General features: G+C 34.5%; 1 protein-coding gene across 1 annotated transcript; it reads left to right on the plus strand.

Moving 5' to 3' along the window:
• The first annotated feature begins 360 nt into the window (after positions 1 to 360).
• On the plus strand, positions 361 to 6,130 carry LOC149175821 (putative flavin-containing monooxygenase 1). Its single transcript, XM_089419749.1, has 5 exons — positions 361 to 887; positions 2,316 to 2,556; positions 2,695 to 2,867; positions 5,086 to 5,435; positions 5,579 to 6,130. The coding sequence occupies exons 1-5, from the start codon at positions 393 to 395 to the stop codon at positions 5,916 to 5,918; spliced, it is 1,599 nt and encodes a 532-aa protein (XP_089275875.1). The 5' UTR covers positions 361 to 392; the 3' UTR covers positions 5,919 to 6,130.
• The last annotated feature ends 11,145 nt before the right edge of the window (positions 6,131 to 17,275 follow it).

The following is a 17,275-nucleotide window of genomic DNA, read 5'->3' on the forward strand; positions in this document are numbered from 1 at the left end:
TGTCTCCTATGAATGTTTTTTTAAAATAGAGACGTGCACCAAGTGGACCTGAAACTATTTTTGGCCTCGGTCCAATTTGCATTAATTAAATGTATAGTCTGAATAATTGGGCTTCACTGTCTCCTATGAATGTTTTTTAAAATAGAGACGTGCACCAAGTGGACCTGGAACTATTTTTGGCCTCTCCGGATAAAATTTGGCAATATAGTCAGGGGAATAGAACAATTATGAGTTTGACATAATGGACAGATCTGTGATCTGTCAAGCCATAATCTGGACAGATCAGTGATCTGTCAAGTCATAATCTATTTATAGTATATATAGGGCGTTCATGGCCTTTGAATTTGATCTGCACAAGTGCTACCATTAGTTTTCAGTGTTGTGCTTCATTCATGGCTACTAGCATTGCTAATATGTCGGTGGAATGTGAGACTGAGAATGGATTCAGGAAGAGAAGAGTGTGCATCATAGGAGCAGGTGTGAGTGGTCTTGTTGCAACCAAGTATTTACTAAAGTTGAATATGGATGTCACTGTGTTTGAATTAAAACAAGGAGTTGGAGGATTGTGGAGAGAAACATTTGGGTCCACAATATTGCAGACTCCTCGCCATGAATATCAGTTCACTGATTTTCCTTGGCCAGCCCATGTTACTGCCAAACATCCCACTCACTCTGAGGTTTTGGATTACTTTGAGAGCTATGCCATGCATTTTGGATTGCTTGATCACATTCACTTCAATACCAAAGTGGTGGAGATTAGATATATGGGGGAGGATCGTGAAAGAAGTCTAGACCATGCTGGATTATGGAGTAAGAATGGAGGCCCTTATGCAGATGGTGCTGTTTGGGATGTAGGTGTGCAGAAAAGAAATGAAGTATCCATAGAGGTAAAAAAATGTGTAACAATATGCGTGTTTCTTGTTTTCCTATATATATTTCTGGATATTTGAATATTGTACTATGAACATACATAAAGATCAGTTCCAGTCAAAGCTGACACATGTAAATTCGAGTGCCATACTAAGGAAAGTGATGTTTTTTCCTTCTTCTACTAGGATGCTTTTTTCTAAAGAGATGCAATGTCTTTTCGGTGTTTCGATTGCGTTTAGAAAATGCCCACTGTTAAAACTTACAACTGAATAATTGCTCAAATAAGCTTCTGGCGTGCTTTTTTGAGTTTTTATTGGAGAAGTTAGATCTTGGATACTTTTTCTCTCGGATTTCTATTATAGGATATTAAAAGTGTTATAAAATAAGTGTGATATAATAGTTTAGTTTTTATGGGAGAAGTTAGAAAATAAATAACGAAGAGTTAAATTTAATATAATTATATATACAAGTAATGACCATTTTTTGGTCCAAAAATCAACTAAAATAGTAAAACATTGTCTATCTCCAATTTTAAAAGTAAAAAGAGATTGAGATATCTTAAAATAGGGAGGTACTTTACAACCCCAAGGCGGTTGGGGTTATTATTATTATTATCATTATATGGGGTATGGTATAAATATATTTATTTGCAAATTCATAATAATATTATTATGTCATGTGTTTTCTCATAAGAGGTTATTGGTTCAAATTCAAAGGAGCTAGAGTATGTACACTTTTATAGACTTTAGCAATCAAACGGTTATGTCGAAACAAGTCCCTTTTCCCACAAATAAAAAAAGGTGTACACTAATTTGGTGTTTAAACTTAAAAATAAATTCTTATTATTATTAATGCATATAGTGTAGTCTCATAGAAAAAATATATATACTATAGTAAAAAAAAATTTACAAAATTTTAAATTTAAAAGACTCAAACAAATTAAAAAAAGCTTTTTGTTTTTCATCAGTAAATCATATATATTTTTAAATTTTATTGTCTTTTAATTTGTTTTTTTAATCTATTTATAATTTAATAATACATTTCAATTTTTTTTTGACTAATAATAAAAAATATCATCTAATAAAAATGATTTATTTAATACTTTTGATTAATAAATAAATACTCATAACCAAAATACAGAAACAAGATGATTCCACATGAAGTCAGTATACTTTTCCAATTTAAACAAGTCAACTGCAGATGTAAACCTGAAATTAAAGGGCTTCCCACTGATGTTTATATTCAATACACCCCAATCTAATTTCAGTAAAACACACCTTGACTGGAACATACCAACTGTTCATGAATTTCCCATCCCCTGAATTTCCCATCCCCCAACTAAGCTGTGAAGTACCTGTTTCAATGGCTGCTACAAAGTTTTGATTTCCTTAATCCAGTAGAAATTTTTGCTGACCAGTGTCTGTTTGTGTTGGCTTATCATCCAGTGGTATCGTTTTGATTTCCTAGTCCTGTGCATTGGTAGGTATGGGAATCTGCCCTACATCCCATCATTACCTCCAAATAAAGGACCAGAGGTGTTTCAAGGAAAAGTTTTACACACCATGGACTACTCAGGCTTGGATGAAAAGGATGCTTATGAGCTGATCAAAGGGAAACGAGTAGTAGTTATTGGACTCCAGAAATCAGCATTAGATTTTGCTGCGGAATGTGCTGAGGCGAATCGAGGTATGTTTATACACATTACAGATACCATACAAGTTGTGTTTCCATCCGTTCAATTCAATTATTATTGGGTTATTCGTGGGTTCTTTCAAATTCTTATTGGGCTATTAATGGGTTCTCTCTTACTCTTGGGAGGAGAAGATGGCCATCCTTGTACAGTCGTCTTCAGAAGAGCACACTGGGGAATTATTACTTACGAGCTCTTCGGATTGCCTCTGCAACTCTTTTATAATACGCGTTTTGCGCAATTCTTACTGGAAAGGCCTGCTCAGGGATTTTTGCTCACCGTACTATCGCGCCTATTAAGACCACTGGTATATATTTTTACCTATTTCGTGACTCGTCTTTTCAAGCATGAATGAAAAAGGAATGATAGAATCTAGACTCGTCTTTGATGGCGATAATTTTTTTAGTAAATTGTGTGTTGTGTTAGTTGATATGTGGCGATAATTTTTTTAGTAAATTGTGTGTTGTGTTAGTTGATATATATTTATATATACTTGTAAAAAACCCTAATTTTATCATACCACTTCTATTTTCATTCCAGGAATCTGGTCATTTTTTTTTACCTTGCCATATCCCTCAGGCTCTGCAATATTCCAAGAATTCCCAATTTCCTTCATAATGCCTATTTTAAGGATGCCTATTTTAAAGATGATGCCAACCATTCAAAATTCTGTCAGAAAGTTTTCAATTGAGGTCGATTAACAATTCTGCATCCGTGTTTGTTTGCCAGTGTGGTGGGGGCTAGATCCGTCCACTCTACCCAGCCCATGTAACAGTGCTCTGAATCTGGATGATGCATTATATGCGATTTTGCTAGGCTCCGGAATCCATGACCTTTTCGCGCATGTGTAACAGTTCATTGAATCTGAGCTATGCATTAATGTTTTTGTTTTTTTAGTTTTAGCTATGCATTAATGTTTTTGTTTTTTGTTTTCGTTGTTTTGGAATTTATTTAATTGGATAATATTATTATTTATAGCTTGAGTGAGTTAAGAGTTAAGAATATGTGTTTTTTAATTGGATAATAATATTATTTATAGCTTGAGTGAGTTAATGGTTAAGAATATGTGTTTTTTCTAAGAGGTATTAAGTTCAAATCCAAAAGGGTAGAGTATATGTTGGAGTAGATTTAGCAATTGTATGTATTTTTTACTAGACTTAGTAGTTGAATTGCTGCACTGAAGTGGCTCCCTTGTCTAACAAACAAGGGGAACAAACAAGGGGGTCTCATACACTAATTTGGTGTATGGCTTGACCGTGACCTCAAAAATTGGATAGTAATAAAATTGCAATATTTTTTTTAATAAATAAATATTAAATTTAAATTAATATATTTTGTTTTCAGAGCGAGAAAATCTATCATAATTTAGTAGTCAAACCAATAATAACCACAACTATTTATAACTATTATCAGCTAATATTAAAACTCAAATTTACCATTTCAAAAAGCTCTATTAAAATTTATTTTATTTATAAAATAATCCAAAAATGAAAACTCTTTTATTTTCTTGTCACATTATATTGAATTTAGATGATGCATTATATTATGTGTATTGAATCTGAACTGTGAATTTAGATGATGCATTATATTATGTGTATTGAATCTGAACATGAGTGCGAATGAGCTTATCAATGTCTTTGAGGTTGGGTTTAATTAAAAGGTTATTTTAAATCATTATTATTAAATTATATATTTTTAATTATGTTAACAAATGCTTATATTTTGAAATAAGGATTTTTTTGAATTTTAATTTAATATTAATAATTATTAAATAAACAATAAAGATTTAATCTCTTTTTTTAATTATTGAATTATTTTAAATTATTATTGTTAAATTACATATTTTTAATTATGTTAATAGATGTGTTTATTTTGAAATAAGATATTTAGAATTTTAATTTAATTATCAATAATTATTAAATGAATAATAGAGATTTAATCTCTACTTTTAATAGTAATCATAAATCAAATGTTAAGATTTATCTCAAAAGTAATTATGTCTTTTTACCTTTTACTTAAATTAAACAATTGGAAAAAGAAAAAAAGTTATATGAATCCATATCATATGAACATGAGTTATGAACATATATCATATGGTATCAGTAAGCCATGGTATTGTCACATAATTCTATTAATATGTTAAAAATTCAAAAAGTAAAGTGAAAGTGAAAGTAAAAATAAAAATACATAATTAAAAATCTAATTACATGTTTTTTAAATATATAATATGATTATATTATTTTTTATAATTAATATTATGATAATAATAATTTAAAATAAAACTTTTTTTTGATAATGTAAAATCTGTCCCAAAAAAACTTTTACCAATTGTCTGATTTATATAAATGCACTAATTTTATGTAACTATTTATTTACTAAAAAAAATTAAAAAATTTTAATATTTAATTATTTACTCAGGTTAGAATTAAATCCGAAAACATAGTTACGATATCTCCCATATTAAAGTATGATATACTTGTAATTTTGATGTTGATAACTATGTTTTTCCTGTATTTTTTGTGCAGAGATGGATAATATTCAAGCTCTTAGAGTTTTACCTATGTTGGAAACTTCCCTTGAAAAAGCATGGTCTTGTTCCAGACCACAGCTTTGTTGAGGAATTAGCTTCTTGCAACACTTCAACATATCCTGCTAATTTGTTTCCAAGAGCAGAGGAAGGTTGTGTACATTTTCGGAAGTCATCCAATTGGAGTTTCTCCAGTAAGGGGATTGTACTAGACGATGGAACAGAGGTGAAAGCTGATATTGTGGTATTTGCTACTGGTTATGATGCTGAAAAGAAACTAAAGAGCTTACTTCCAGAACCTTTTGCAGATGTCCTTGAGAAAACAGCTGGTGTAGTTCCTTTATACAGGTATGGTTATTATTTTTTGTTCTTTTCTCTGTATTTTACTGGACACAATTAAGGGAAGAATATCAATAATAAATCATAAAAATAAAGTTCAGGCCACCTTCATAGCCTAAATCACTTTTCCTCTGCTGCTAATGAACAAACAGGGGGACCATCCATCCACACATTCCTCATATGGCAATTATTGGCTATTCAGAAAGCTTAGCAAATCTGTATTCTTCTGAAATCCGTGCTCAATGGCTGTCCCATTTTCTTTCTGGCAAATTTGTCCTTCCCAGTTTGAAGGAAATGGAGACAGATGCAGAGAACTACTACAACCATTGGATGAGAGCTTCACCTTTCTATTGGAAACCCTGCCATGCAGCTTTTCAGATATGGGACAATGATAATCTCTGCAGGGACATGGGGTGGAATCCAATGCGAAAGAAGAATTGGTTTTCCGAGCTCTTTGCTCCATACAGTAATCTCGACTATCGAGAGATGTAGAGTATGTTGGACAGTGCTCAACGAACTAATAGTGCCAGAACTTCGTTCAAATTGTTGCAGCTTGTCATTGGTACTTTGCCTTTCACAAGTTAGCCACCAGCAATAAAGTCCCAGTGTCTGGTTGTTGTTGTAATATCGAAATCCTTATGACATGTCACGAGGAAAACCTCGGTACCATCCTTTCTTTAATAAAATAGCTGATGTGTTTTTGTCTGTGGAAGCTTCCTGTTTTGTTACTTATTATTCCATTATTTCAGAAAGCACTAGATTACGTAAAATGTAATGTTTTTCATTCATAGGGTTTAAACCAAAAAATATAACTCATTCTATATGATATTAGTTCATATAATATTTTTAATTAATTAATTTAATTAAAAGGATAAAAAATGCATAATTATTTTGGAGATAAATCTCAATCATTGATTTGTGTATACTACTATGAAAATTATAGGATATTTTATGGAGGTTAAATCAATACCATCCACTCAATAATTATTGGTAATCAAAGTAAAATTCCAAAATCCATTCCAAAATATACATGCTTATCTAAATAATTTAATTTAAAGTTTTTAAAATTAATGAAAATTTTGTTAAATTTTTCATCATGTAATAAAATGTCTATTTTTTAAAATATACTAATTTAATTTAATTGACTAAGGCTTTTATTTCAACTTAAGGTGGGTGAGGATTTGTTGATTTGTTGATTTTTATTTTTTTAATTGAAGATCTAGATTGACTTTTAATAAATTAAAAAATTTAGATTTGTAGCGTGCCTCCCACCCACCAATTTCCTAAGGATGTGAGATTATTCCAATTCTAATAAGTTCCTCCAATGGGGTCCCTCCTTGACCTTCAACAACCTTGAGGGGATCTCCTGAAACGGGTCCCCCTTCACCCCACCTTCCAACCATCCACCAATGGGGCCCCTCCTTGAACTACCCATCCTTGATGGGGCCCCATCACCCCACCTTCCAACCAAACATCCCCAACCCCACCCAACCTTGTTGGGTTATCTTTTTTAATATTTACCTTTCCTCAACCCATACTGAGCCCGAGGCCCACCTCGGCCCATCAACCCCTCGGCCCACCTCGGCCCATCAACCCCTCGGCCCACCTCGGCCTCTCGACCCTTCAGCCCATCAGCCAACCCCTCGGCACCCACCCAGCTCCTCAGCCCTTCTGCCCCATCTGCCCATCGGCCCCTCCAACCTTCTTTTTTGATATCTGCTCAACCCCTCGGCCCACCTCGGCCCCTCCAACCTTCTCTTTTAATATCTGCTCAGCCCCTCAGCCCACCTCGGCCCCTTCGACCCCGCCCTAGGCTTATCTTTTCCTAGGCTTACCTCTAGCTTTCGTCCCCTCAACCTCGACCGTCGCCCTTCGGCCCATCGGCCAGTCCCTCGGCCCTTTGGCCCCTCGTCACCCACCTAGACCCTCAGCACTTGCCCAGCCCCTCGACCCTGATGGGGCCAAAGGGCCGAGGGGCTGGGCGATGGGCCGAAGGGCGAGGGTTGAGGTCGAGGGGACGAAAGCCAGAGGTAAGCCTAGGAAAAGATAAGCCTATGGCAGGGTCGGAGGGGCAGAAGGGCAAGGTCGAAGGGTTGAGGGGCCGATGTGAGCCAAGGGGCTGAGCAGATATTAAAAAAGAAGGTTGGAGGAGCCGAGGGGTTGATGGGCCAAGATGGGCCTCAGACTCAGTATGGGTTGAGGAAAGGTAAATATTAAAAACGATAACCCAACAAGGTTGCGCGGGTTTGGGGATGTTTGGTTGGAGGGTGGGGTGATGGGGCCCCATCAAGGATGGGTGGTTCAAGGAGGGGCCCCATTGGTGGATGGTTGGAAGGTGGGTTGAAGGGGGACCCATTTCAGGAGACCCCCTCAAGGTTGTTGAAGGTCAAGGAGGGGCCCCATCAAGGTGGCCAGCTCAAGGAGGGGCCACATCTTACTTAATGATGCAACATAGGTGAAAGTTGATATTGTGGCATTTGCCAGCTATGATGCTAAAAAGAAACTAAAGAGCTTACTTCCAGAACCTTTTGCAAATGTTCTTGAGAAAACAACAGGTGTAGTTCCTTTATATAGGTATGGTTATTATTTTTTGTTCTTTTCTCTGTATTTTACTGGACACAATTGAGGGAAGAATATCAATAATAAATCATAAAAGTAAAGTTCAGGCCACCTTCATAGCCTAAACCATTTTTCCTCTGCTGCTAATGAACAAACAGGGGGACCATCCATCCACACATTCCTCATATTGCAATTATTGGCTATTCAGAAAGCTTAGCAAATCTATATTCTTCTGAAATCCGTGCTCAATGGCTGTCCCATTTTCTTTCTGGCAAATTTGTCCTTCCCAGTTTGAAGGAAATGGAGACAGATGCAAAGAACTACTACAACCATTGGATGAGAGTTTCACCTTTCTATTGGAAACCCTGCCATGCAGCTTTTCAGATATGGGACAATGATAATCTCTGCAGGGACATGGGGTTCAATCCAATGCGAAAGAAGAATTGGTTTTCCGAGCTCTTTGCTCCATACAATAATCTCGACTATCGAGAGATGTAGAGTATGTTGGACAATGCTCAACGAACTAATAGGACCAGAACTTCGTTCAAATTGTTGCAGCTTGTCATTGGTACTTTGCCTTTCACAAGTTGGCCACCATAAATAAAGTCCCAATGTTTGGTTGTTGTTGTAATATTGAAATCCTTATGACATGTCATGAGGAAAACCTCGGTCCCATCCTTTCTTTAATAAAATAGCTGATGTGTTTTTGTCTATGGAAGCTTCCTGTTTTGTTACTTATTATTCCATTATTTCACAAAGCACTAGATTACCTAAAATGTAATAGTTGTCATTTACATGGTTTAAACCAAAAAATCATAACTCATTCTATATGATACTTGTTCATATAATATTTTTTTCATTAATTAATTTAATTAAAACGATAAAAAATACATAATTACTTTGGAGATAAATCTCAATCATTGATTTGTGTATACTATTACAAAAATTATAGAATATTTCATGGAGGTTAAATCATTACTATCCACTCAATGATTATTGGTAATCAAATTAAAATTCCAAAAACCATTCCAAAATATACACGTTTATCTAAATACTTTAATTTAAAATTAATGAAAATTTGGTTAAATTTTTCATTAGGTAATAAAATGTCTATTTTTTAAAAATATACTAATTTAATTTAATTGACTAAAGTTTTTATATTCAACTTAAGGTGGGTGAGTAGCCCCACGGGGGTAGGCGAGTTGGTAATCACAATGCGGTGAAGTTCGTTAGAAAGGCGGACTCCATACTGAAGGTCACAAATTCAAATCCCCCGGACTAGCCCGGAAGCTGTGGAGAGGGGCGGGCGCAGTTTCCCAGGGGTTATAGTGGTAGCGGTCAGAATCGACTCTGTGTAACGTGAGTTGTGAGGCTACTCCAGTTGCCAATTCCTCTGAAAAAAAAAAAAAAAAAAAAAAAAAAAAACAAAAAAACAAACAAACAAACAAAAACAAACAAACAAACAAAACAAAACAAAAAACAAAAAACAAAAAAAAAACTTAAGGTGGGTGAGGATTTGTTGATTTTTTGTTTTTATTTTTTTAATTGAAGATCTAGATTGACTTTTAATAAATTTAAAAAATTAGATTTGTAGCGTGGCTCCCACCCACCAATTTCCTAAGGATGTGAGATTATTCCAATTCTAATAAGTTCCTCCATGATAATTTGCTCATTATTATTTATAACATTCATTTATAATAACATTTATTTATATATAAGAAAATGTTTGTTTGTTTGTTTTTGCATGGTTCACGGACACCTTCGGTCAATGGGTGGTGCTACGTCCACTGGAAAAATCTGGGCTGACGCCCCTCGGCCTACTACAAGACCTGACCCCAAGAGCTTTCGGGAATTGATCCTGTGACCTCCCATCTGGCGAGGCCCTGACTTGACCAATTGAGCTAACCCTTGGGGCTATATATAAGAAAATTTTATTTAGCAAAATGGTTAGATTATTCCAATTCTAATAAGCTCCTCCATGATTATTTATAACATTCATTTATATATAAACAAATTTTATTTAGCAAAATGGTCCATTTTACAATAATATGTGTAATTATTTTTTTCTCTTAAGTTAAAGTTGACCCATGTCAAAACAACACACTGACAAATGTCAAATGGAGATGACAAAAATAGATAATGCCTAGCGTGACCAATTTAAAAAAGTTACACCTTTGGTGTAATTATATTTTAATTGGTTTTCATCTTAATTTCAAATTATTACATATTAAGATAAATAAAAAAAATTCATGTCTAAATTTTTTTAGAGTATAAAATTCAAGGAAAAGTTTACACCTCAAGGGATTTGGTCCATCTATTTGTATGACAAGTTCAAAGTAAAGATGAAACTAGGTTGGGTTTAGTTATGGGAAACTTTGTCAAAAAATTATTTGGAGAAATGTTTGCATTTCAAGGGATTTGGTCCATCTTTGCATGATAGGTTAAAGTTAAGATGCATCTATGTTGGTTTTAATTATGGGTGTTGGAAACTAGGAAAATAATTGGGGGGAGGGGGTAGGGGTGAATCAATATTTTATAAATTTTAACAAATATTTAGCCAATTAAACCCATTCAACAATACAACAATGCACCAATCACATGAAGCTTGAACACAACATATCTATGTGGAAATCCATATAGGAGGAAACCACAAATCAACTTTTAATTACAATGTAAATACAAACACCATCTTCAATTTACATCAGATTTTGTAAGGACCAACCTACACGAGGCACCAACACCCTTTTTTGCAAGCACTAACCTGTTGGAAGAACCGACTCTCATTGTTTGTAGAATACAACTTACTGGAGGCACCAATCCCTTGATCTTCATAGGTACCAACCTGAAGGAGACTCCAATCCCTTGATCTGCAAGCACTAACTTGCTTCAACCACTCAGATCCATTTTTTATTCCTTTCATACTCAAATATATGGCTCTTTAATAAAATTCTACTCATACAATACTCTTTAACTCTAGATCTATTTTCTCTCTAATGGTTTTCAATTAATTCCTCAATAATTTGGATTTTCAATATTCCACCACGTAATAGCTTCAGATCTCAAATATTTCACATTTCAACCTATGGTTAGCACACTTCAACCATATCTATTTTAGATATGTAAAATTTCAGACAACTTCTTTGGTTTGCTACAACACAACTTTCTCTTCATTGTTTTTGAACTATAGTTCTTCTCATGTCCACAACACTCACACTGATCCATTTGCATGGGACTACATTAGATATCACATCATTTGTGTTTCTATATATAGACATAGACCTTACATAATTGTTCAATTCAAACTTCTTTTAATTTCAATTGTTCGCACGCCTAAAAACACCAAAATTTCAGCCCCCCTGCAAGTTCCCTTAGTGCTTATGCCTAGCTCCTTGTGATTGACATTGAAAATTGTGATCTTAACCATTTTTGAGTACTGGGTTTTGTGCTTCTCTACACATGCTACTATGGCCTAGTGGTTGATGCTTCAATATGGCCTAGCTCCCATGACACTTAACACGTGGTCCCACATGTCCTGTGGTGGGACTGCAAGCTTAAATAATGTCAACTACCCATCAAATGTTGTATATCACTTAATGCTTAATGGTTACAACTCTCTCCAACTAAGTGTTCTAGCAGATGGTAATTCCACTTTCCTATCTATCGCTAATGATGTGAATTTTTCTATCTGTCAACCACTGCTCACCACACATTTCTATCATCCATTGGCCAACACTCATTGTGATGTGTACAAATCTATATCCTAGTGGTCTGACATATGGGACCTTCACTTGACAGTAACTAGTTTGTCTACCAACTTGTCACATGCTACCCCTTGGCCAATTTTGCACTATACTGTTCAGAACACTTTTTAGACTAAAAGTTCCAATTAGGGACCCATAAGTCAACCCATCAGCCATATCATCCACACGCATCATTTTCTTAAGTCAATGAGGACTCATCATATTTCCTCCTACACACATGTGTATGGCATGTGTCACTTGTTAGTTGTCGATTTGGCCACAAAAAAAGTTGAATCCACCTACCATATGCACTCTCACAAGCTACCATGCCATTTATTTGAGCCATGTTATCACCACTCTATAATCTACATGGATGTGTCACCTATGTTTCCACATGTGTTAGGGTCTCGGGTTATCTGGATGTCATACTTTTTAATTGTGTTTCGCTCTTGAGCTTTGTTTCCACGTTTCAATGGTTGATGTGCTCTTGGCTTGTGATTTCTTACCAACAAGCTCCTTTTGACTGAGTGTTGCGACCAACTACTTGCCGGTTCAGTACCCATCAACCATCAACACTCCCTCCTAAGCTTATGTTTTATATTTTGCCACCGATCTGATGAGGGGCCCACTTGCCTTAGAAAACTGTTGCTATCATGGGGGGGGCTTCCTGGTTTTAGTATAAACCAAGGTAGGGCCACAACCAATCACTTGCTACCAGTTAATCTTGGTGAACGATGATGGATTCCACTATAGAGGATACCTCCTTAATATTTTTCATATATACTTGGCCCCCCTCCCGTCGTTGATATGCTCTTATCACCCAATTGGCATGTCCACTTCAAACCCAGTTTTATTCTGTCCTTGGGAATTAGGAAAAGTTCCATATATCATTGGAAAGGCATTTAAGAGGGCTATCTAATTGTACACATTTCATGCTCTTTTAAATGATTCAAGCAATAAGAGGAAAAATTCCTACAATGATAAACTACCAAAATTGACTTCACCCATGACAACTAGTACTGAGAATGGATACTAAAAGTAATAATAACATCAATGAAATCATGAAAAATCAACATTCTCTCCATGAACTTGAAATCATTGATAATATACTGAAAAATCTCCCCTTTTGTCATTAATGGAAACAACACTAGACATTGTTGATCATTTGTGGATTTGGGATAGACTACCCTGGTCATTATGCTCATTCTCGATCTCCATGTCTATTTAATTTCCAAATTTAATGTTTGTGGTCACATTTCATCTCCAATTTATCTCCAATTCTGACTCTCCCCCTTTGACATCAATGGAAAAATGGTTCCTACTGCTAAAATTGCATTGTCTTCTCACTCTTCCCTTTGATACCAATTAACTTTACTGCTACTATATAATTGAAAAAATGCACGCTAATGGATATTCTGAGAGCCAAATTATTCCCTGTTGTCAATATGAAAAACTAATTAAAGTGAGATAAAGAGAAAACTACTTCCCCCTGAACACATGCTACACCTCGTAATCTTGCAGCTCCCCATGAGCTTTTTTTCTTCTCTTCTCCTTGACCTCCTAGTGTACAACCATTTTAGACTGAATTGGAAAATACCCTATTCCTTGTGAAGGAAAATATTGAAGAGATAAAAGAAACATCACTCCCAAATTCTACCTCAAATACTCAATGGGCTCTTGAGCAAGATGTTTGGGGAATATATCAACAACTTTTTCCTTTTTTGATATATACTCCAACCTTACAATCTGACCAACCATCTCTTCTCTAAGAAAATTTTATTTTATGGGTATATGCTTTGTTTTTGAATGAAGAGTAGGATTCTTGGACATACTTATTATTGAACAAGTTGGCAGTGGTTGTCATTGATGTCAAGTTTAGTTGTCCATGTCAATACTAGCAAGTGATGTCAAGTTCAGGGAGAGCTTGTTGAGGTGTCATACATAATGCTTATGGTGTCATTTGGTTGTATATAGTTTTCCTAGAGGTATTTTGTCTAAAATAACATGCCAGGTTGTTAGTTGGATCGACCTCTTTAAGATATTTTCAACAGTATATGTAACTTCTCCTAACTCTAGAGGAATCAAGGGAAAAATGAAGTTGAAGTCGAGAAGTCACACAAGGTTACAAGATTTGTTAAATTTACATCCATAATTAATATCTAGGTCTCAACAATGTATTTAGGCTTCTTCGATATATTTGGATGCTTCAACACTTCAGCATATAGGTTTCTTCAATATATCAAAATGCTTCAACATATTTGCAGGCTTCAGCATATCCAGTTCTTCAGAATATATAAACGTTTTGATGTAGGAGGATTATAGTTTCCAAGCCGTTAAGTCTTTAATGTGAAAAATATTAAAAAAGGGGTCTTTATTTTATAGAATAATTTATATTCTTATATGTAAATAAATTGTATTTTATGAGTTGAGATATTTTTATGATTTTTAGACCTAGACGTGTCATAGGTTTAGAAAAGCTATGGATAGGAAATATTTTATCCCTGAGGCAAAAGAGAATATTTCTTGTAGATCATGAGGGATTCTGGGGATAGATTGAGTGATTTTACAATTTATAATAATATGATTTATGGTGGATTATGGAGTGATTTTCGGATCTAGAAAAAGTTGTAATGTTTCTAAATTCTACCTATTGTAAGCCTATGGGAAATAAAAGAAGAGAGTGCAAGGAAAGGAGAGAATGGCCAAATGAATGTGGAATCATCCCAAGAGAGGAAGAAAGTTTTGAGTATTTTTGTGTTTCATACTTTTGGTGTATGAATTATGTACATGCATAATCTTTTGAAGATTTCTAGATTGTGTGTGAAATTTGAAATTAATATGAAATTAAGTCTCTGAGTGGGCACGTTGTTTAAATACAATTGAGTAGAAGCGTTAGGTAGAATTCCATCTATATCAAGCTTTCATTTGGGTAGAATCCATAGAGATTCTAAATACTATAAAAGTCGTTATGACATAGGAGTGGAGCTTGCAGGAAAAGTCATATTTTTCCTACATCAAAGTGGTCGCAGAGAAAGGATATGCTCTTTGGGAAATATAGATTTGAGTGAGAAGTTTTTTTGTAGGAACATAGCACACAAGAATTTATGCAAAGGATGGAAGAGCATATATATTGAGATTTGACAGGTTATTGGTCTTGTGTTTTTTTTACAATTAATTAATGTATAGTAGCTGCAAAGTGGTAGCAATGTTGAAACAAAACCTTACATCCAAGAAGAAGAAAAAAAAAGTTCTTAGTGAGTGAGTAAGGTATATGAAACAACCAAGAGAGAAAGGAGTGCTCAGAAATAAGGTTCAAGTGAAGTGAACGATTGGCCAAGCTTAGAAGAGATAGCTTGGTGAGGCATTGGCTAGATTGCAACTCACAAGTGGATAAGGAGAGTTCATGGAATAAAGAAGTGGGAATGACTACTGATAGTCATGTGAAGGGTTCAAGGAGAAGTCACAATCAGATGAAAGAGAACACCAAAGTAGTTGGCATGAGGAAGATGAAGGATGAGGAATTTGAGAAAGAGATGATTGAGATGAAGGCACGGTTGAATGTGCTTATGTAGCTACTACAACAAGAATTTGAAGATCAGAGATGTAGATGGGTGCTATGGAAGAAAATGAAATAGAACAAGTTGCAGGTGAAGCTGAAGCATAGGTTGATCATTGAGCAGAGGGAAGAAGAGCACAGGGTAATAGAGATGGAGGTTTGCATTTGCGAACTAGAACAAGGACCACATCTTGGTGAAGATGAAGATGAAAGAGCTGATGAGTTCTAAGGATCTCATGATTTTACAACTAATGAAATTTTCTTGAATGTAGGTCATGTAGGCGTAGATGATGGAGAGTTTTCTCATGAAGGAAATATCAAGGAAATTCTAATTAATGAAATTGTGGATGAAATTTTTATGTCAAAGTAAAGATATGTGGTCTTCAAGGAAGAACAATTTTTTTTTAAGGCATGGTCAACAAAGGACATAAGTGATGAGTTCAAAAATTTAGTTCAAGGTAATTTATTTTATTTGTGTGAAGAGTTGAAAATTCTTTAGGAGAGATTAGTAAAATAGAAAGTGCATATTAAGCTTGTAAATTTGAACCTAGAAGAAGAGGAAATTATCTCGATCGGACAATAATGAGGAGGAGGTTGTAAGGCTTGAGCAACATATAATGAAGAAAGTGTATAAACCAGAGTGTGGAAAGAGTCTTGAAACTCATATGGGCAATGAATATGTGTGATTGCAAGCGAGAGATAATAGCAAGTTTCAATAGTCAAGGGAAAATTTGGATGAGGAAATTGATAGGTTGTGTATGTTGATGAAGAGGATGATTAGGAGAAGGTACAACAAGAGGAAAAGGGCATCTAAAAAGAAAGTATAACTGACTAAGAAACTTTGCATCAACCAAGAAAGTGGACAAGAATAACATAGAGTTTGGAAGCCTGAACAAGTGAAGGAAACATCAACAATAGGAAAACAACATGCTAAAATGGATGAATAACTACAACACAAGCTTTGGGATCCTAAAGGATTAAAAAAATGATGACTCATGATCAGGAGGTCATGATACTTTTCTACCTTGGGAGTCTGATGCAAGAGCATTAAAGCTTCAAATCCATTGAGTATTCAATGTGAAAAAGCTTCAAAAATGGGTCTTTATTTTTTAGAATTAGAAGTTATATTCTTCTATGTAAATAAATTGTATTTTCTGAGTTGAGACATTTTATGATATTTGGAACTAGATGATTCATAGTTTTATAAAATCTATGGATGTGAAATGTTTTATCCATAAGGAAAAAGAGAATCTTTCTTATAAAACATGAGGGATTCTAGGGATAGATTACGTGATTTTATAATTTACAAAATATGATTTATGGAGTGATTTTAGGATATAGAAAAATATATGATGTTTCTAAATTCTATCTATTGTAAGCCTATGGGAAATAAAAGAAGAGAGTAAGAGCGAGGAAAGCAGAGAATGGCCAAATGAATGTAGACATGGGCTAAAAGAGGAAGAGATTTTTGAGTATTTGTGTATATATAAATTTTAATTAATGAAATAGAGTTTCATACTTTTGATGTATGAATTATGTACATGCACAATTGCTGGAAGAATTCTAGTTTGTGTGTGAAATTTGGAATTAATATGAAATTCAGTCTCTGAATGGGTGTGTTGTTTAAATACAATTGGATAACAAAGCTGGATAAAATCACTAGTACAAAATGGCTAATTAATTACTAAAAAAATGACTAAAATTTTCATATAAATGACCATTTTTTAATCGGTGACCAATAGTAGCTAATTTATAGTATCTTATAACGCGACCAGCTTTTAGTCATTTTTGTCTTAGTCATTAATGGGCTTTCTCAATTTTATCGTTTAGTAGTATATTTAGTCATTAATTTTCTCATTAATTTAGTCATTAATTATCACGATTAATGACCAAATAGATAACAAAATATATTACTATATGATCACCCAAGAAAATCAATTAATGACCAAAGAAATATTACCAAAATGTTGGTCGTGTTATAAGATACTATAAAT

This window comes from Pinus tabuliformis, chromosome 4_1, assembly GCF_031772625.1.
Source record: "Pinus tabuliformis cultivar Carrire ecotype Pingquan chromosome 4_1, CPIR1, whole genome shotgun sequence".
NCBI lineage: Eukaryota > Viridiplantae > Streptophyta > Pinopsida > Pinales > Pinaceae > Pinus > Pinus tabuliformis.

Bases quoted from the DNA above. Each gene is read 5' to 3' on its own strand.
- LOC149175821 (XM_089419749.1), top strand. From the start codon at position 393: ATGGCTACTAGCATTGCTAATATGTCGGTGGAATGTGAGACTGAGAAT. The intron at 888-2,315 runs GTAAAAAAATGT...CTTATCATCCAG, and splicing joins GAAATGAAGTATCCATAGAG to TGGTATCGTTTTGATTTCCT. The intron at 2,557-2,694 runs GTATGTTTATAC...TGGGAGGAGAAG, and splicing joins ATGTGCTGAGGCGAATCGAG to ATGGCCATCCTTGTACAGTC.